The sequence below is a fragment of the Oxyura jamaicensis genome, chromosome 1 (genome assembly GCF_011077185.1).
Source record: "Oxyura jamaicensis isolate SHBP4307 breed ruddy duck chromosome 1, BPBGC_Ojam_1.0, whole genome shotgun sequence".
Taxonomy (NCBI): Eukaryota; Metazoa; Chordata; class Aves; order Anseriformes; family Anatidae; genus Oxyura; species Oxyura jamaicensis.
Genome location: NC_048893.1, coordinates 14,756,976 through 14,778,055, shown reverse-complemented (window position 1 = coordinate 14,778,055; position 21,080 = coordinate 14,756,976). Strand labels below are relative to the sequence as shown.

At 35.8% G+C, this 21,080-nt stretch overlaps 1 protein-coding gene across 1 annotated transcript in view; it reads left to right on the top strand.

The window, feature by feature from the left end:
- The window catches only part of LRRK2 (leucine rich repeat kinase 2), a 71,600-nt gene that overhangs the window by 32,170 nt on the left and 18,350 nt on the right, over positions 1 to 21,080 (top strand). Inside the window, exons 19-35 of the mRNA XM_035320961.1 lie at positions 1,432 to 1,687; positions 1,911 to 2,099; positions 3,706 to 3,827; positions 4,618 to 4,687; positions 5,132 to 5,352; positions 5,852 to 6,102; positions 7,431 to 7,579; positions 8,788 to 8,881; positions 11,794 to 11,980; positions 12,370 to 12,551; positions 12,883 to 13,112; positions 14,181 to 14,308; positions 15,525 to 15,743; positions 17,929 to 18,130; positions 18,727 to 18,815; positions 19,228 to 19,415; positions 20,268 to 20,422. Coding sequence (XP_035176852.1) covers positions 1,432 to 1,687; positions 1,911 to 2,099; positions 3,706 to 3,827; positions 4,618 to 4,687; positions 5,132 to 5,352; positions 5,852 to 6,102; positions 7,431 to 7,579; positions 8,788 to 8,881; positions 11,794 to 11,980; positions 12,370 to 12,551; positions 12,883 to 13,112; positions 14,181 to 14,308; positions 15,525 to 15,743; positions 17,929 to 18,130; positions 18,727 to 18,815; positions 19,228 to 19,415; positions 20,268 to 20,422 — 2,932 coding nt within the window. The remainder of the gene's footprint in view (positions 1 to 1,431; positions 1,688 to 1,910; positions 2,100 to 3,705; positions 3,828 to 4,617; positions 4,688 to 5,131; positions 5,353 to 5,851; positions 6,103 to 7,430; positions 7,580 to 8,787; positions 8,882 to 11,793; positions 11,981 to 12,369; positions 12,552 to 12,882; positions 13,113 to 14,180; positions 14,309 to 15,524; positions 15,744 to 17,928; positions 18,131 to 18,726; positions 18,816 to 19,227; positions 19,416 to 20,267; positions 20,423 to 21,080) is intronic.

Sequence of the window (21,080 nt, the reverse complement as noted above, 5' to 3'; positions counted from 1 at the left end):
GGTTCTGATGCAAGACTGTTCACCCTGCTCATGTGCAAACCAGGGTTCACCCAAGTACTGACTTAGCCTTAGCTTTAGAGTAGTTTTGAGGAAGAAAACTTAAGCTCAGGCATTGCAAACTCACAGCTGTTTCTTCTGAACTAATCAGGCATAGTGCTAATAAGCATCAAGCTTATCAGAGCTCAGTCCATGAACTGACCTTCCAATTCAGCTTTTCCCAAGCACTCTGAAGTCAAAATGCAGACAGACCTGCGTGCAAGACTGTCCGTAAATAAGTTTCAGTGTGCCACTGAAAAATCCCACTCTGTCCTAGAGCTTGCAGTGAAGACTTTGCCTAAAATGCCTGCCCTGGAGTGGTGGATCTTTTTTTTTTTACTTTCTATTGTTATTACAGATCAATACAGTCATCAGTTCTTGTGCTGTTTTAATTATTAAGTTAGGGTTCTGACTTTCTATCAACATAGCTAAAATAATACATGTAAGAATCATGAGCTGTAATGAGTTTGATCCAAACAGTGGCCATACCCAGAGCCTGAATTATTTGAAATACAATTTACGGCGGCCACGGGCAAACATCCCATCTGGATTCAACTGTGACAACAGATGAGATTGTTCCCACCTGATCATAAGTATTCCCTGCTAAATGTGACTGTCTTTAAAACATTTGGAGAAACTGTTTGTATGAGCATTTCTTAATTTTGCTTCAGTGTCACAATTTTAAATGCCTGGTCTGAGATAATTCTACCAAGTACTGCTTGAAGTAAATTTGGAAGTGTTCCCATGAAGATTTCTGCCAGCAGAGTTGGCTGGGTGATAAAGCACAGATGGATTAGGAACAGACCATGAAGTCTGGGGCAGGCAGATCAGTGCTGGTGAACCCCAGTGGGAATACTGAAGTAACTGGAAGTATTTCTAAAAAAAAATATTTGTAATATTCATAATCAACACTGCTCTGTGTAGCAATGCAAGTTGAGAGATTGGAAGGAATGGAGCTGACTGAAACCATTGGACTTGAGCTCCCCAGAACTAAGCAGAGCTTAATGAGTCTCAGTGTTGTTGGTCTTTAGTCTGGCATCCTGATAACATGGCAAAATAACCACAAAGAGTGTTTTTTCCATTGAACCACAGATCACATGCAATAACCAAATTACATGAATTACTGTTCATTTTTGTCTAAAAATTGGGTGTAGTCATGGCAAAAATTGCAATTACAGAACTCAGGCATTTGCTGTATTGTGGTAAAAACTTGATGAAAATGGGAGTTAGTTCTCAAATGCCTTAAGCAGGCATGTGCCTTGAGGTGTAGGGAACTGTGTAATTGAAAAGGGGGCATGAGCCTAAAAATGTCATGAAACTGAATTTGAGAAGGTCTCTGACTGCAGTCTCAGCTATTGTTTGAGTCCCTCACATAAACTTGTTTTTCTGTGTTAGGTTTGTGAAAAAGGAAATAGTCCTAAATTGGTGGAATTGCTGTTAGCCAATGGTGCTCGGGAGCAGGATGTTCGGAGTGCTTTAGCCATCAGCATAAAGAGAGGAGATAGCCAAATCATCAGCTTGCTCTTAAAGAAGCTTAGCCTTGATGTCGCCAACAGCAGTATATGTCTTGGAGGATTTGGTATAGGTAGACTTGAACCTTCCTGGCTCATTCCTTTGTTCCCAGATAAGCTTACTCCGTTAAGAAAACAAAGTGAGTATACACGGAATTTGCTATACTTCATGTGTTAACATCTGCTGATGGTATTAAAGAAGTGTTTTATGTCAAGACGTTTGGTTGAGGGTCTCTTCATAGTGCTTAGCTGGTTGTAGAAAGATTGCCAAGCCTTGAAAATAAATCAATTATTCTGTTACTATTTTAAGCTATATGAATTTCTTGAAGAACATGTTACCTTCTTGGTTTCTTCTACATGTAGGTGCAGGTTCTGTACTGGCACGAATGGTGCTTAGGTACCAGATGAGGAATACTTCAGAGGATAGATCAGGAGTCTGTTCTGATTTAAACTTGTCTGAAGATGGAGTGGATAAAAACTACGATTGGAATTTCATTTCTGACCCGTTAGTGGACAGTGTTTTTCCTTTGAATGATGACGTTGATAGTGAAGGTAAATGTTTTCTTTTACTTTTTTTTTTTTTATAGTCACAGTGTAGCTTACCAGGGTATGGCAATAATTATGAATCCCTTCAAATTAGTTAGGGAATTGTAAGACCATCAGCTGAGGAATAAATAATAATCCAAAAAAAATCATAAATCAGTTGTTTATTTGCGTATGGGATAAAATACTTTCCATGGAAAACAAAAAAAAATCAACTTTTGTCTAAAATTTTGTTTGTGGTACCACTGGAAAACTGTTTATGGTTAGTACATTCTTTATGTGTGAAGTTAGCACCTTGAGGTTTTTTGTTTTTTGGTTTGTTTGTTTGTTTGTTTTTTCAATTATCCATTTAAAATCAGTTCTTTCTGAACTGAAATGAGTTCAGTTGCTTTCTTGTGGAAAGGGTGGAATTCATCTAACCATATTTAGATAACGACTGTTCTACTATTTTGATGCCTGTTTCTGGGCTAAGCGTACATCAACTGTTTTAATGTCTGTTTCTTAGCAATTCTTGTATGCTCCCTTTATGGTCAATGGCAAAAAACAAGTGCTTCAAAAGTACATTGTCTCATCATGAAGTCAGATGAATTGTGATTTAGAAATGCCCTGTTCCCGCTGTTGTCAGTAAATGAAGAAAGCACAACTAAGTTCGTTATGGAAGACTATATTGTTAACAAATAAATGAGGTGAAATTAGCCCTATCCCAAAGATACCTAATTGATGAGAAAGTGTAGATGTCAAGTCTATGTTCAGTCCATCATTGTTCTTGGTAGCCATGTCAAGAAATCTGAATGCATTTAACGTATAAAAAACAGCATTTCTCTCTGCAGCATCAGTAACTTAATAACAACAGTAAGTGTCCTTTTCTTTAATGTGCCTTTTATTTATTCAGGTGACACTGTTGTATTTTAGAAGTGTTAGATATTTAAAATCATCACAGATGAAGAACTTGAATTTCGGAATCAAGAGAAGCCTCGTGATTTGTTTTGGTTCTCTTTCATTCTTTTTTGTTCAGCACCATTTTCCTTTCTGTAGGATCGTAGCACAGACCTATGACACTGATAGGTACTATTTTCACACAGAAAAGTTGTTAAGTCTTACTTAAACTATAGTATAAAAAAACATAGGTTTTACTAACAAGAGTGCTTTTAGGAGTTAAAAAACTAGCTTTGAAAGGAAGAATACTAAGTGAGTCCAGATGACCCTAAATCACTAATGCCAGAGAAGTATTTGATGTTTCATTTTCAGTAAGGGTGTGAGTGCAAAAGTATCTATTCAAATACAACCTTCTTCTATATAGAAAAGTTACTGATGCTGCAGTAGCACAAAGGTGTGTTATAAAACATGTATAACAATACAAACCTGATGGAAATTGTAAGCGATAAAGCACCAATATAACAAGCTACGGTTTATATGTAGAACATAGCAGGTAAGTATGGCCTTTATGTTAATATTATTGGCATATTGCACATACAATTAACCACTAATTCCTGCTGTTATTGATGCTTTCGAAATGTATCTCTCCTTTTTGTGACAGCATCTACCTTACAGTTGAGTTCAGCTTTAAATGTATTTTCTTATTTACCTGTCCTCCTGTGTTGTTGCTTTGTACTAGGAAGTGAAGGTTCACTTTTTACAAAAAAGAAGTCCAATTCCATTGCAGTTGCAGATTTATACTGTAGGGAAAATGCCTTTCAAAGAGGTTCTTCTGCTTTGCCGCGACATTCCTACTCTCTGGTAAGTCAGATCTTTATTCATTCCAGATTCCTTACAAATCCATCTGTGCTGCCTACTGTGAAACTGTTCATAATCAAGTGTAAGGATAGGTCTTGTAATTATATGGGCTCTTGCCTGACTGTTGCTATTTAATGCTCCCTTCTATCGCTGTGTAATTAATGTGCTCCAGATTACCTGTATAGATGAGAGTTTATTTCAGCAAAATTTTATGGTCAATAAAAAAAATCTGTTCTTCTGAGTTGCTCAGATTTCCAGTTTGATGTTCTGGTACTGTTCAAATACAAATACAAAAAATAAGGTTCTGTTCACAAAGATTTAACTGTCCTGTAGTGAAGCTGACCACAGCCACTGTGGTCAGTGGAGACAGATTTCTTAAGATGACAAATCAGGGAAGTCAAAGTCAAGTTCCTTTGAAAGGAGCGTGTCTCTTTCCATTGTTTGCAAAACCAGAGGGACTGGCTTCCTGGGAGAGAGATAGTTTTTGCAATATCTTTCTTCATCCTCTCAGCCTACCCAGAGGAAAGTCGTTTTAGGTTGTCAAAAAACGCACTATATCCATTGCACTTAAAAACTACTCTTGTTTCATATTGCATGGATCAGTAATTTTTATAAAAATGTGACCTGGTGGTATTTATAGAGTTTAAAAATTTGGTCTCTGTGTTACCCCTGGGAGATCTGATAAAAAGAAATGACAACAAAAAGAAATATACTGAATTCAGATCATTTCAAAAATCTGCATGTGTCCACACCTGTTACTTTTTTATTATTATTCTGTTTTGGGATTTTCCAGGGACCTGGCACAGATTATGAACCATCACTGAAACAAAGAAGGAAATTGTTGCCTTCAGATGAATCTCCCAGTAAGTAAACTACACAGTTTATCATATATAACTGATGTTTCATCCTTAATGCTTTCATAAGCATAGCACACAAAGGTTTTAGTTAGATTATATATTTGTTTACAAAGATACATATTGAAATACTACCATGGAGTACAAATACTGTATATATAGTGTTTTTTTTTCCCAATTATGTAGTAATTTATGTAGAGTTTTACAAACAATGTAATTTCATGAGTGCCATTACTAGCTTTCAAAAACTACTTCTGTTGTGTAGTGCATAAACTTATGTCTCTTCCCTACTGTCTTACAAATTTGTCTTCTAAAAGAAATATTCATGGATTTGGATCTTGACTAACAACCAAACATTCGTTGTCTTCTGCTTCTTTAGATCCTAAGTTGATTCATCTTAATTTATGTATTCAATTAAATCTTGCTATTTTCCCCATGTTTTTGTTTTAATAGAAGGAATCTCAAAATTCTCACCATATTTAAGACCATCAGACAGTCTTTCTTCACTGATCTCAGAGAAAGAATATATTAAATCACTAGATCTTTCATCAAATGATCTGGAGAACATAGATGCCATCAGCCAGAATAGCAGCTTAACTAGTCACCTGGAACATCTTGAGAAACTGGAGCTCCACCAAAATGCTCTTACAAACATTCCAGAACAACTCTGTGAAGTAATTCTGCATAATTCTATATAACACAAGTCAAGATTAGTTACAATTAGTTGTTTGTCTCTAACAATCTATTTATAACAGTAGTACTTTGACTATGGGCATATATCTTTGCATGCTTCATCCATTCACTTTGTTTTCATTCAAGATTCATGTGCAGCTAGAATTAATAATAATTTCATGGGACTGTTTTAAACCATTTACTTCAGAGAACTGCTTTGGAACATGTATTATATTCAGTAAAATAATAACATAAATATAACTGAGAACTGCAGGCAATTCATAACTTAGATTTTATGAAACTGAGCTAATAAATTTTAACGAATGCTTTATATTTTATTCTTTAAAAGAAATACGGCTTACATTATTATGAATGATATCTTCTGCTATTTTTCCTAGTAAGACAAAGATAAGTAAATTGTATAAAATATAACTCAGCTTAAAAGATACGAATTCATATTTTCATTACGCTCTTTTTTGAAACAATCCTTTTTTCTTTCAGAACTTGAAATGCCTGAATTATTTGGATTTGCACAGTAACCGATTTACTTCTTTTCCTACTTATTTATTGAAAATGAATTGTATTGCAAACCTTGATATCTCTCGAAATGACATTGGACCTTCCTTTGCTTTGGATCCATACCTCAGATGTCCAACTCTAAAACAACTTAACCTTTCATACAATCAACTGGTGTGCACTCCTGAATTTCTTGCAAATGTTGCTGAAAACCTGGAACAGCTATTGCTAGAAGGGTGAGAGTAACATTTGTAAATTGACTGTAGCGTAAAAAAATAGCAGAAATAATGTATTTGTTATCCAGAATGGTGACTGCTATAGCATGGAAAGGATCATTTAATCAGTAGTGAAACACTGACATTGTTTTACAAATGTGTAAACTGCTACAGTTTTCAGTGTTGTATTACAAAGTACAGTACAACTTTTGTGAGCCTTCATAGAAACTAATAACATTACATTTTCAGTAATGTACTAAAAATGTAGCTCAGCATTTTTCTGTTGTCATGCTACACATCCACAGGACTGTCCACATTGTCTGATATATTTAGGTAGGTTTTCAGTATGAGAATACAGTTTCCACTGTATTTCATATTAACCAAAGTTTTTTGGAAATATGCTTGTTATGAATATATTTTAAATAACAGAAGAAGAGAAAATATGTATTTTTTAGTTTGCCAGCATCTTTTATTATATGTGTTAGTGAATGAAATAATTTGTGCCTATTGGGAATTCGTACAAAAGATAAAGTTGATAGTTTTGTAAACTGCAGATGCTGTCTCGTACGTTTCCCACAATTCACATAAGGGTATGATACTTCTTACACAGAAATCTGCACAGACTCAGTAAGTAATAGCAAGATACAAATCTAAACCAAGCAGTATTAAGTATGTGAATCAAACTCACAAAAGCAATATTTTAAATCCAAAATCCTGTAGCACTTTCTTTTTAAACTTTATTAGCTTTATTTTTATGAGCTTTATTTTCAACTTTACTAGCAACATTACCCTTACAACACATTGCTACGTGGTTCTTTTATCAATGTATGTTCAGTATCTTCGTCTTTTTCTCTTTCCTGTTATTCTTTTCAGAATACATTGTCTGTAGCATCAAATACAACCTAAATTATATCCCCTATGTGGAATTTCTGATTTTTTTTGTTTGTTTGTTTTTTAGATTGTGATTACAATCACAGAAAGACTGTCAGAAACAAATACACGTCTTATTAGACGTGTATAGAACAGAATAGAACAGAACTATTCACAGATGTGGCAATTCTCTTTGTGTGGGACTGAGCTTATGTAATCAGGAAGTGACGCCTTGTAGTCTGACATCTGCTTTCCACATTACTTAAAGCAAATTTAAATCAATCATGTTATTCCTTGTTGCTACATGAACCAGTATTTTGCTGACTGCTCAGTCTAGATAAGATTTGTATTTTTTCTTTACCAGAGTAAGGATAACAAAGTCAGATTAATACTCTTTATACGGATTAATACTCTTAATACACTTTTTAGCCAACAATTTCTGAATAACACATGTATTGTTTTTCTTCTTGTTATCACAGAAACAAAATTTCATGCATATGTTCACCCATACGCTTGAAAGAGCTGAAAATTTTAAACATCAGTAAGAACAGTATTTCCTCCCTTGCTGAGAATGTCTTCATGGGCTGTACAAAACTGGAGCTGTTCAATGCCAGGATGAATGCTCTTGGTAAGTATCTATGAAAATAAGACCCACCTTCTAGAAACCATTCCAAGTCACAGAATGCCTCAGCCACCAGTATTTTGAGTCTTGGGAGAAGAGTCAAGAAGAATACCTTATATGCTTGTCCTTGTTTATATTGTTCCCTAAGAAGCTTTTGATCACTGTTGGAAGCAGTATACTTCCAATAGAGCTTCATGGACATCTGATCTGACTCTGTAACTGATACTACCCTTACATTTGTACTGGAAGCTATGAAAATGGTTGACTGGAGCTGGGATGTTACATCCTGTTGGGGAAGGTTCAGGGCAGGGGAAGTTCTTCAAAGTTAGCTTGAAAATCTGTTACTAAATACAGGTCTTGCAACGTACAGAGAGGCATGTCAAGTATTACCACGTTATATCCAGCATAGTTTTCTGAATAAAATAGGATATTTGATTCACTTGCCTAAACACAGGTGACATTTCAGTTGCCCTGAAGTATTTCACTTGGCTTACAGCTTCAGATGCAGAAAAAATCAATCTTCCATAGCTCCAGTGTGTATCTCCAAGTCATGTGCAGATAGCTAAGGTACCACAGAGTAGATCATCTTCTATAGGCCTGTGTCTAAGGAATTTAATTCAATCCAGAATGTGTTTCTGTGGCTTAGTATATTTTATGCAAAGATTTCAAAGTTATTTTATGAAAAAATAAATGCAATTTTAGTGATATTGTAGGATTTCATAAATTACTGTTAGAATTTATTTCCACCTTCAAAATACAAAATTTCCATTTTGAAATAATTGACACAATATTTCAGAAAGTAGCTCTTAAACCTGCATTAAATACAGCTGAAACATTAGAGTCATTTTTGAATGTGTAAGACCTACCACTCATATGGTGAGTGATGTGAATGTCATGTGTACTGGCAATACAGTTAAGTGTAAGTAAGATTATTTCAGTGTTTAATGCCAATATGAAATAAAGTTTAATAGGATGCAATGTGATAGAAGCGAATACCTTAACTCTTGTTCTACACTTCTTTTATTTGGGAAAGTTAGTTTTAAATAAGCTTTAAAAAAAAAAGATGCAGTTTCTGTTCTGAGCAGTTTATATAAGTACCTGCGTATAGATCATGGACTGACATTTTAGTCTGTCTGATTTTAGAAAACTACAGTATTAAAAATAACGTCAATTGTTCTGAAAAATAATGGTATCAACCTCTTTTTCTATTCCAGAGATAATGCCTGACTTGTCATCCAGCGTAACAACCTTAAAATTATCCCAAAATAATTTTATTAATGTTCCAGAAACAATTCTTCTTTTACCACAGTAAGTTAATATTTTTCTTATTAAAGTTAGTGACTAGTTTTTGATGAAGAAAATCTTGTGTCAAGACCTTTGTTAAGCAGAACATTCAGCATGTTTTAATGATCTTCAGGAAATCCTCTCTCAAAGGTTAAATGTTTAGTAGTATCTTTCAACTGAAGCCAAATCAGTAACATTTTCTTCATTATCCTGAGAAGCATTATTCCTGAGATTCAAATCGTTATTATTAAAAACATGTTGCTTGACTGCTGAAGCTGACAGTTCTGAGAAGACCAGAATTAATTTATTACTTCCTTGAAACCAACACAGTAAAAAGCTACTGGCAATTTTCTTCCTTTTCAAGAAGTTCTGCAGCTTCTTCAGCATAAGGCTATTGAAATGAGTTTTTCAGTTCCCAAATATCACAAGATGTTTCTTCTCAAAGAGTGATACTTCTGCTGTACGGAACTGTGATGAAGATGCATGTGACATTTCTTTTGCTATACCTTCAAAGCATTACTCACATGAAAATCAGGACTTCCCCTTTTTCTGTAGAAGTTATTGACCTTCACAGGTGGTGGATGGTGGAAGGAGCACTGGGAGTGATGATCAGATCAGGTGTCTGACAGGTGTGGGTAGGTGTGAGTGCTGAAGACACCGGGGCAAGGGAGAAGAGTATTAAAGAGCACTGATGCCTACAATGTAATGAAGATGGGCTAACAAAGATGAGATGGAGGGGTAGGAGGAAAGAATAAACAAACTCTTGTGCACACTGGAACAATCAGATCTAAAAAATGTTGCTAGGCTACATATGTAGCAACTCTAGTACTTAAGGAAAACAGACTTTTGGACTTGCATTAATCAAATTTACATACAGTATGTCATTATTAATATGATGTTACACTGTGTCAGCCTGCTGATGTTTGAATTCACAACAGCAGATTTAATGGATGGAGTGAAAAAGATGCATCCTTCAGGTTCCACATCCGCTGGTCCTGACGAGTTGCATGCATTTCTTGCATGGTTCATGTTCCACAGTGACATAAACAGCATATTTGTCCAACAGACGACTTGCAGAAATATAATGTTCTTTATTATCTGGTTCTTAAATACACACATAGTTGAACTGTATAATTTATGCACATACTTCTATATACAAGCATATATGCATAGAAACATGATAAAAGGGTGAGATATCCAAATTGTCTGTGTTAGTCTCCTAAATTAGAAGCAAGCAAGTTCAGTTTATTTATGTTAAGTGAATCTTCATAGCTTGTAAATGGAATTTTGGTTTCTGTAAGGTTGATAATACCTGAAGCTTCCCTATTGCATTTTTTATTAATATCTTGAAATTTATAAAGCACATGAATATAATTATATATATAATATATATGTATATTATACCAGTGATAACATATTATTGATATGTTAGGCTGCAATTAACTTTTAAAATACATTTATTCTAGTAAGTTCAATGTTGTGGTCCTGCACTCAGCTGTTACTGGCACCCTGAGCCTAATTCTATTCTTTGTTGCCTGGGTATAAATCATACAATCATTTAGGTTGGAAAAGACCTCTAAGATCACCTAGTCCAACCTTTAACCTAGCAATGCAAAATTCACTACCAAACCATGTCCCTAAGCTCTACATCTACAAGTTTTTTGAAGACCTCCAGATATGGTGACGCAACCACTTCCCTGGGCAGTCTGTTCAAATGCCACACAACCCTCTCAGTGAAGAATTTTTTCCTAATATCTAACCAAAACCTCCCCTGGCACAACTCAAGGCCGTTTCCTCTCATCCTTTCACTTGGTGATCTCTTGGTGCCTGGGAGAAGAGACCGATCCCCACCTCGTTATAGCACTCCTTCAAGGTAATTGTAGAGTGCAATAAGGTCTCCCCTGAGCCTCCTTTTCTCCAGGCTAAATGAACATTAAGTGTACTGTTCACAATTGAATTATAGCATATATGCACTGCAAGAGCATGAAACATATTCATCTATCTCCTACTAATGTGAATAGTGCCATGCATATCTGCAAATCATAGAAAGAGGAAAGTGTACTGTTATCCCAATATACACGCTTACTTAAATTGACTAATTTAGACTCTTTAATTAGAGCAGGTCCAGAGGAGGGACATGAAGATGGTCAGAGGGCTGGAGCACCTCTCCAATGAAAACAGGCTGAGAGAGCTGGGGATGTTCAGCCTGGAGAAAACTCCAGGCAGACCTTATAGTGGCATTTCACTACTTAAAGTGGACTTATAAAAAAGATGGAGAGCGACTTTCCACATGGACAGATGTTGATAGCACTAGGGGGAATAGTTTTAAACTAAAAGAGAGGAGATTTGGATTAGATGTTAGGAGGAAATTCTTTACTCAGAGATGGTGAGGGCCTGAGTCTTTACCTGAGTTCATTACCTGAGATGGTGAGGGTCTGGGCTCTGAGTGGCCCAGAGAAGCTGTGGATGCCCCATCACTGGAGGTGTTCAAGGCCAGATTGTATGAGGCCCTGGGCAACCTGGTCTAGTGGAAAGTCTCCCTGCCCATGGCAGGGGGCTTTGAGCTAGGTGATCTTTAATGTCCCTTCCAACCTAAACTATTTTATGGTTCTGTGATTTACTATCTGAAACATATGTGCACAGTATAATATGAATGTTTATTTTCATGACCAGGAAAATTAATTCACTGGCAAGTACATTGAAAACATATGATACTGTATTAATCATATGTGTTTCCTTTTTATTTTTTCTCATACTAATTACTTTTGCTCATGGTAGTAATCCTCTATCTTCCCATTTAGATTCCCAACAGAAAACTGTCCGTTCTGATGTCTAATCTGTTTAATTGTTTATTGAAAATTCATACAGTTCTAGTTAATCTCAGGTTTTTTTATTGCGTTTTCTAACTTATCTCTTTTGTTTATTCACGTCTTTAGTTTGCGATCAGTAGATTTAAGCCAAAACAAGATCATAAGCCTGCCGGGGCCAGTGCACTGGAAATCATTAAACTTAAGGGAGCTGTTATTTAATCATAATCAAATAGGCATCTTGGACTTGAGTGAAAAGGCATGTGCGTGGTCTAGGCTAGAAAAGCTACACCTGTCCCACAACAAGTTAAAGGAGGTAAAGTAAAAGATTCTACCTAAAGAAAATGAACTCACTTTTTAACTGAATACTGCTTTTCAGTGTTCAATTGATTTTCATGTCACTGCCTCGTATCACTGAAAATTCCATTAGTGAAATGGTATCTAACTGGAATTAGGATTTCCTGTGAAGGAAAATCCCCATATTCTATTAAGCTTTTCTGTCTGGAATGTGACATGAAATCAGTTTTCATAATTAATTCATTATAAGGTTCTTTGTCTCTTAGTGAAGGATATTAGATTTGTTTATTAAAAAAAAAACTACAGCTGTAAAAATTACACCTACTTTTGTTAAATATTTATGGTACTCTTGTTCATACAATATTATTTTTTTATGTTCAGTCATCCATTAAATGTTCTTTTATTTAGATTCCTCCTCAGATTGGCTTCCTAGAAAATTTGACTTCTCTGGATGTAAGTTATAATCCCGATTTGAGATTCTTTCCAGATGAAATGGGAAGGCTATCCAAAATCTGGGATCTTCCTTTGGAAGGACTCCATCTTAATTTTGACTTCAAACATGTGGGATGCAAAGCCAGAGATATTATCAGGTTTGTTGCCCTATAGCTCTTTAATATTCTTGGTTTGTTTTCTTGGGATATGTGGTGGGCAGTAAGAAAACAACATAGCCTTTTGAAAAGAAGTGCTGGTTTGTCATATGATATCCATATGATATGCTTCTCTATTGAACGTAAGCTTTATATCACACACACAAAACAGATAATAGTCATAAAAATATGACTTGAGTGATTCTTGAATTTGACATTTCTATAAACAATGCAATAAATGGTATGGTTTTAGATTTCTGTATGATCTTGAGTTCTGGTGGTGTCTTAATTTATTACACATTTCTGTGAGTTCTGCAAATTTCTTTCATGCCAGATTTCTTCAGCAACGACTGAAGAAGGCAGTACCTTATAACAGAATGAAGCTCATGATTGTTGGAAACACCGGTAGTGGGAAAACTACACTATTACAACAGCTAATGAAATGCAAACGATCAGAATTTTGTTCCCCAAAAGCTACAGTAGGCATTGATGTGAAAGACTGGATCATTCAAGGGAAAGGCAAAATGAAGAAAGAGCTTATATTAAATGTCTGGGATTTTGGAGGTATGTTTAGAGCTCATTGTCCTTTATTATTGTCTTCTCTAACACATGAATGCATTGCTCATTCTTAGAGTCAGCCTGTGAAATTTCAAACTGTAGACAGTAAATCATACAAACTTACACCAAAAGTCAGGTGGCCACTGAAGTGGCAGTGAATTCTGCAAACTGCCAGTAAATGCCTCAAATTAAATGTAAACCTTCAGGAATTTCTCATCACCAAACGTGGTCTGATCATTCATTTCAACAATAGCACTCTAAAACTGTAATTTCAGAATAATAAGAAATTGCTTTTCATCACCAGAAAAATCATCTTCCACTTAACTCTGTTTTTCCCTTTTGCAGTCTGGGTCTCTCTGGGCTGAACAGTATCACGGTTTTGTAAGGTCACAAAACAAAGCACTTAGGGAGAGACTTGAGATTTTTGGTAAAACTTTTGAAGTCGGGGATTCCAGAAGCACTTGTAGAACTTAGGGGTACTTTAGACTATCAAGAAGTTATTTTTAAGCATTGGTCTGTTATCAACTTAATTCAATCTCTATCACTACATATATACATGGAACAGTATTCATGTTCAGTGTCCAGCTTTAGCTGAGACACCTTGAGATTTCAGGTGCTCAAGCATGTGAACATTAAGATTTTTTATTTTGAAGTTGCTGAAACGATGGGAGAAAGGGAGGGAAGAAGGACGGAAAGGAAGAAAGAAGGGAAGGAACAAGGAATAAAAGAGTTAAAATTTTGATGATTAGAAATTCAGTATTGGATTTTTAAGAGAATCGTGACCTTTCAGTTTCTGTTTGCAGCAACCACGTTTATCTCATTGTTGAACCTCACGCTTCTTGATTTAAAGCTAGCTTACATATTTCAACACTACACTTCAGTCAATGAGATACCACAGAATACCTACTTAAAATTCATAGTTTTTACAGGTTTCCTGTCAATGTAGATAATTTTATGCAGGCGTTAATTTCATTTGTGGATTAGTGATGTGAGAATAAGTGTTTTGCTGCCTTTTTGTGGTCTGAGCTGCTCAATGAAGGAAGTACTAAACAGTGGGATTTTTTTTATCATTAGGACAAGAAGAGTTCTACAGTACCCATCCTCACTTTATGACCCAAAGAGCTTTATATCTTGCTGTTTATGATCTCAGCAAAGGACAAGCAGAGGTGGATGCTATGAAGCCGTGGCTTTTTAACATCAAGGTACTAAACCATAGATTTGTACAGAATGGATTGCCACTTTCAGGGGTCTGTTATTGAACACAAATTAACCACAAGTGTTTTTAGAGAGGAGAATAAAAAAGAAGCTCTTCAGCAAATAAAATGATACATAAGATGAAACGTGCTGAAATACATAATAAATTGGATATGAAAGATCAGCACCATTTTGTACTTGAAATGCACTGATGTGCAGAATGGTTTGCATGTTCTGGCAATATTTTGGATTGACTGATAAAAATAAAAAAGGGGTGGTATTAAAGGATAAGAAGAGTTAAGCATGCTTTTTCTTCTACACCATTGTAATTCTGGGTAAATCAGAATTTTATTAACTTAAATCTGACGAGATGTTGGCTTGAAATCATGCTGTTAAGTTTATGCTTAGCATCCTGTTGTTAATAGGAATGATCCCAGGACTGTAGTAGGGAAATTGGTCTTAGAATCCACCTGTGGATTTTTCTTTTGCTGTGTTTTGTTTGCCTTGGGTGGAATCACCCCATGGTGGACATTGCTTGTCTCTCAGCTTTCAGCTTTCTGATAGTTAGCCATATCTGGGCAATGCACTTACATCAAGATTTTACATACTGTTTGTTAAACTTATTTTTTTCACTCCTTTTGCCTTGAGCAGTGGTACAGGACGGAGGGTTATGGTCAGTTAAGTGTTGATGAAGCCGATTTCTGATGTATTCTCTTCTGCTATGCAGTGCTTGCTGGTGTTCCACTGATGCACCGTTCCTATGACAACTGACATAGTACCCTTTGCTTTTCCTCTTTGTTGGGCTGTGTGTTACTGCTGATACTATTAATCTACAATGAATGAAATCCAGATCTAAACTACTTCCTTTAAAAAGCATAATGTTTAGATTTCTGTTTTGATTTAGACTGCTCACTTTATGTTAAAAAATATGTTTCGTATTTGTAGGCTGATGCATTTTTATTGCCTTGTCCAGTCAAGACTATTGGATGGGTTTGCAGTTTAAACTTACTGTGAATGTTAAAGACTTGAGGTAGTATTTCAGATTTAGATCTATCCACTGCTCAAACTTACTTAAAAGAAGTATATTTAAGAAGAAAGAGGAAGAAACAGTTGCTCTTTTCATCGTATTGATTGTTTTAACTAAATCGTTCACATTTTATGCACATGTAAAATAAAATCAACATTCACTGCTGAATTAATGGATTATACGGATCTTGCTAACAGGCTCGAGCTTCAACATCCCCCGTCATTCTTGTTGGCACTCATTTAGATGTTTCTGATGAAAAGCAACATAAGGCCTGCATCAGTAAAATTACTAGAGAGCTGTTAAATAAGCGAGGCTTCCCAGCTATCCAAAATTACCACTTTGTGAATGCTACGGAAGAATCGGATTCCATTATCCGACTTCGGAAAATCATAATAAAGGAGAGTCTTCACTTCAAAGTAAGTTACATACAGTTTGTAACATGGAAAACATCCTAGTTTTAGTGAAGTGAATATTTTTTAAAACATTTTTAAACACATAAGTACATTTTTAGATTGATAGCAAACTCATCATGACTTCTGTAAAGCATTAGACACAGCAAGTCACCAGTTTTGTATTAATTTATTTTTCTACCAAAAAATCAACTTAGTAAAAATCTCAGGTAAGTTTAATTTTCCAACCCTAATATCATAAATAGAATATTTAATTTAAAATAGGCTGTTCTTTTTTGTATGAAGAAATCTCGTCAAAAACTGCCCATCTTTGTTGGTTGGAGATCAGGAAATAAGATTTTGTGATTTCTGAAAGCCAGCTAATTCTCCATTTACTGATTTGATTTTACATTGTGTGATACTATTCTTAGAAAGAGGAAAGTTAGTGAAAGCAGGAAAAGAAGCCCCCCTGGGCTGAAAGATCTTCCTAAACTGGATAATCTCACAGTTGTAAGACTTTCTAAACTGGAGTACTCATAGTTCTGTTGTCTCCAAAGTCATCACTACCACTCATCATCTGCTGGCTACTTGGCCGCAGCATCCAAGTGTGAACAACTGCAAAGAGACTAGCCCAGGCATGGAGCTTGTAGGAAGACAGGATCCAATGTATAGCAGAAAGAATGTATTTGCTTTTATTTTTCTATTTATGCAATGTTGATCATGTATTCAGTGTCATAAGATGTTGAAGAGAAAAGGTGATGTTTTATGCTACTAAAGTCAATGTCAGAACTCCGTAAGTCGCAGCATAGTCCAAATTTCTTCTGAATTACTGCTCTGAAGATCTTAAAAAGCAAATGCTTTATTTATGACTAGCCTCACACTGTTGTGCTACAAAGGAGGGAAAGAGTGCACACTTCTCTTTTTTTCTCTCTGAGAAACCACCAGCTCAGCCATATCCATGGTCTGCCTAACTTCATTCCACAGTTCAAGGGATAGTTAACCAGTGCTAAGGGCAGTGAGGTGGCCTATTTGGATTAATTTTGTTTATAATACACCCAGTAGGCATGAACTGAGCTGGTATTATAAAGGTTTATGTACTCTTGTACTCACCATATGTGTTCAGCACTCACGAGAAATGCTGCTTTTTCAGAACATTTTGCTCTTAGATAACTAAAAATTGTTCCTGTAACACCCACATCTCTTGCAACTATGATTTAAACCAGTATTTGAACTTCCACACAAAAGTAAGGTAGCCTGAAGGAAAGGAGATAGTTTCCATAAATAATGCAGACACTTTGTGAAAGGAAGAGAATTGCAAGGTACCTGCTTAGAAGTTAGTCAAAGTGAATTAAGTATTAAACATGCTCATCAAATGCTCTGAGTCTTTGAACTTAAACAAGGCAGTGATTACATTTTTGACAAATAAAAATGCCACAGTGCATTGGTATTCACCTTCTTTGAGAAACTTGCGAAGCCAAATTAGAAATGTTGGGAAAATCGTTTCCCATTTCCTCCACAAAATGGCTAGCTCAGCCTCTGTGGAGAATGACAGATCTGACTGGTTGCTAGATAATACCGAAGGTCAAAAGGTATTTGACACAGGTGTCCAGGAAGGAATTCAGGCTACAGGAAGCGGGGACAAAGCACCTGGCTGTGTCTCCATCAAGTCTCACTAGCTCTGCTGGAGGTTTTCCTTCCCCTCCTCTCGCCCACTGACTAGCACCACCAGTTGGCTGTGCAGACTTACTTGAGCTACCACCCTTTTCTCCCTAGCTTGTCTAATGATATCTGGAGACATTACAGATTACAAGGAGCATTTTTTTTTATTTTATTCTTTTATTTACCTATTGTCCTCTGTTAACCTGAGGAGTATGGCATCATCTGTACATACAGTGAACATTTTCCTTTTACTTCAAATCAAAGCTTCTCTTTGTACTTCTCAGATGTCTTTTTTTTGTGTACATGTACACACATGTAATATGGAAATATTTTCTTCTGTGTGTATTCATTTGTAGAAAAGCATGCATACTTTAATCCTGAAAGAATTATTCCAATTGACATTTCAGAAGCCATGTTATACAATAAATGAGTGTTCTTGTTCCTTATTGCCATTATTATTGAGTGGTTATACCCATCTTACATCCTAGTTGCACTATTGCTTGCACTTCGCATGAATAAATGAATATGTTTAATATCATTCCTAATTATACAGATCCGAGATCAGCCAGTGGTCGGTCAGCTAATTCCTGACAGCTATCTGGAGCTAGAGAAGAGAATTTTGCTGGAACGTAAAAACGTCCCAGTTGAATTTCCTGTGATTGACCAGAAGCGATTACTAGAACTGGTACAGGAAAGCCAGTTGCAATTGGATGAAAATGAACTCCCGCATGCAATTCACTTTCTGAATGAATCAGGTAAAATATCTTTGATGTATGTTTGTTAGCATTTTGTTGCATATCTGCAGCAAACAGGACCTGTGTGGATTTTTAAATTTCAGACAAAGTTGACACATTTTGTGGAGCTGAAATGCTACCCTTGGGTAATACTACAGTTTGATAGTCCAGATATTTATTTCATAAAGGAATGTCATGATACAAAGGATCATTGCTGAAACAATTTACATATCTTATCCCTCTGTGGAAATCACACCGGCTGGTTAGACAGTATGGTTTCTGAAGAAAGGTAGAATTGCCACAATAGTCTGAATAGTTAGGTGAATACATGATTAAATAATTAACAACATGGAGCACAGCTGCTTGACCAAAAAAAAAAAAAAGAAAGAAAAAAGATTATATATCTAACAAAACATCCAAAAATAAAGGTAAAGCTGAATAAAAAAAAAATACTGCATTCTACTGTCCTGGCATACTGACATAAAATCAAAGACAGTAGTTGTTATTCAGATTGCTTGTATCAAGTCACATAAGGAAGACAACCCAGAGTGGGATGTTTAATTTGCTTAATACAGAGCTTGAGGAACGCATTGCTAATTACAGTGTTCTTTGTGCAGGTGTACTGCTTCATTTTCAAGACCCAGCGCTACAGCTCAGAGATCTCTATTTTGTAGATCCTAAGTGGCTGTGTAAAATCATGGCACAGGTTAGTCTCTGATTACTTTCTGCATCTACATTCATGAAACTTTTTCCTCTGTTCCAAACAACTGTAAACTATATGATTCTTTTTCACAATTCCTTTATAGTTTCACGATCTAGTATTGTCTCAGGGCCCAGGTTGGTTGACCTGGCTCCTTCTGGTTTTGCATTCTAGACAACTGACTGTTTCAGTTGTTCCATGACTGAGAAATATTTTCAGACTTTTTAATATATATTCATATAACCTAACCTCCAAAACTTTACCTTTCATTTAGTGGAAGAAATGGGATGGCAAAATAAGTTTGAGCCTACAAAGCTGATGGGAGTAAGAGTGAGAAAAGACCTGGAAAGGTCGTGTAATCTGTACGAGTCTGCATGTGGTGACTCTGCATCTCAGATTGTTTTTCTTTTTTGGAAAGATTTTGACGGTGAAAATGGAAGGCTTTTCTAAGTATCCTAAGGGGATTGTAAAGCGCTCAGATGTGGAAAAATTCCTTTTAAAGAAGAGCAAGTTTCCCAAGATCTACATGTCACAGTACTTCAAGCTTCTGGAAAAGTTTCAGATTGCTTTGCCATTAGGAGAGGATCAGCTCCTAATCCCAAGCAGGTAAGCAAAGCCCACAAATGTGCCACGGAGATCAATCAAAATAAAAACCTCCCATCAGGCTTGCTAGCTTAACTGATCATCAGAGCAATTTGGGATATGAAAGCATGATACATACTTAGTACAGTACATTTTAGTAATTGCTCTCAGAGACATGTTAAACTGATCTTATAGCAGATAAAGCTTACCATTATAAATAATGAAAGGCTTTATGGGAAAAATACTTCTTTTACAGTTATCATACCCTACAGCGGAAGATTATAATGTAGCCTTACATCGTGGGCCAACATTACAGATATTTACTGCAAATTGTAACCATGAATTCTTACAGCTTGGAGTCAGAACAACTGTCAAATTACTTGGAGGTAGAATCTCCCCCAAACAGTCCAATGGTTAAATGCCAAAAAAAAAAGTGTTCTGAATGTGAATGTGGTCTTTTTGGTTTAGATGAAGCCAGTTACAGTTTCTCTGCTTCAGTTACAGATTTCCCTAATGTGTTTGTGTATTTATTTTTTGTTATAAATGAGAGTATTACATGGTTGAATTGATAGGAGTTTCTACATTCTTCTAAGTGCTGAATAAGTAGATTTTTTATGAATGCCCCTTGGTTGCCTTACATATATTTCTTTTTCACACATTATCTAACGATTGTCAGTGAGGTTGTGATGGGTTTAAACTACAGCAGAACTTTACTTTAGCACAAGCAAACAGAATAAGCAAATATGCTGTCTGTTCCCTGATTGTTTGAATTGTTCATCAATAAATAATACATTTTATATAGTAAATAATGTACACCATCAGTCAGTTTGAATAAAGTACATAATTAAATACTGTCTAATATATTTATTCTTTCAGTTTGTCTGATCACAGACCTGTTATAGAGCTTCCTCACTGTGAAAATTCAGAAATTATCATCAGGCTTTATGAGATGCCATACTTTCCTATGGGATTTTGGTCCAGGCTGATCAACAGGCTGCTTGAAATATCACCTTACATGCTGTCAGGAAGAGGTACAAATCTTTGACTTCAAAAGCAATAACAAGCATGTTTGCTGTAAACACAAACACCTGAGTGTTAAAGCTCTTATCCATTATATTGTTTAGCTTTAGCTATTTTCTGGCCACTTCATAAATGTGAGAAAAAGAACAGTGGTCATTTCTGTAATTTAGAAATATCCTGGAACAATTGGTGCCAGGTCTTCACAGTGATGTGCAAAAGAAAGTGGAGGTGTAAGCAGCCTATTTCTCTTCTTCACATGCTTGAAATAGAGGAACTCCTTGTACTTATGCAATATTGCTGTTCGGTTCTGTATTCTGCAGGGAATACAGGAAAGAATAAGTCTTCCACAGAGAAAGACAGGTTTGTCTATTCTCCCTTTATGAAAATTTGAAGCTCTGCTTTGGTCAAAAGTGGAGATTTTTCTCTTATTTTTCTATTTTTTTCTTATTTTTTTTCTACCGTTTTTTCTATTTTATTTCTATTTTTCTTATTTTTTTTCTACCGTTTCCATGTTTTGACATGAGATCTATCTCCTGAACTTTGCAGATTCATTCATCTTTGTATTTTTAATGTGTGATTTATGACTTTAATGTGTGATTTATGACTTATACAGGCCAGGATGCTGTTGGCCTTCTTGGCCACCCAGCAGTGTGCTCAGGTGGCCAAGAA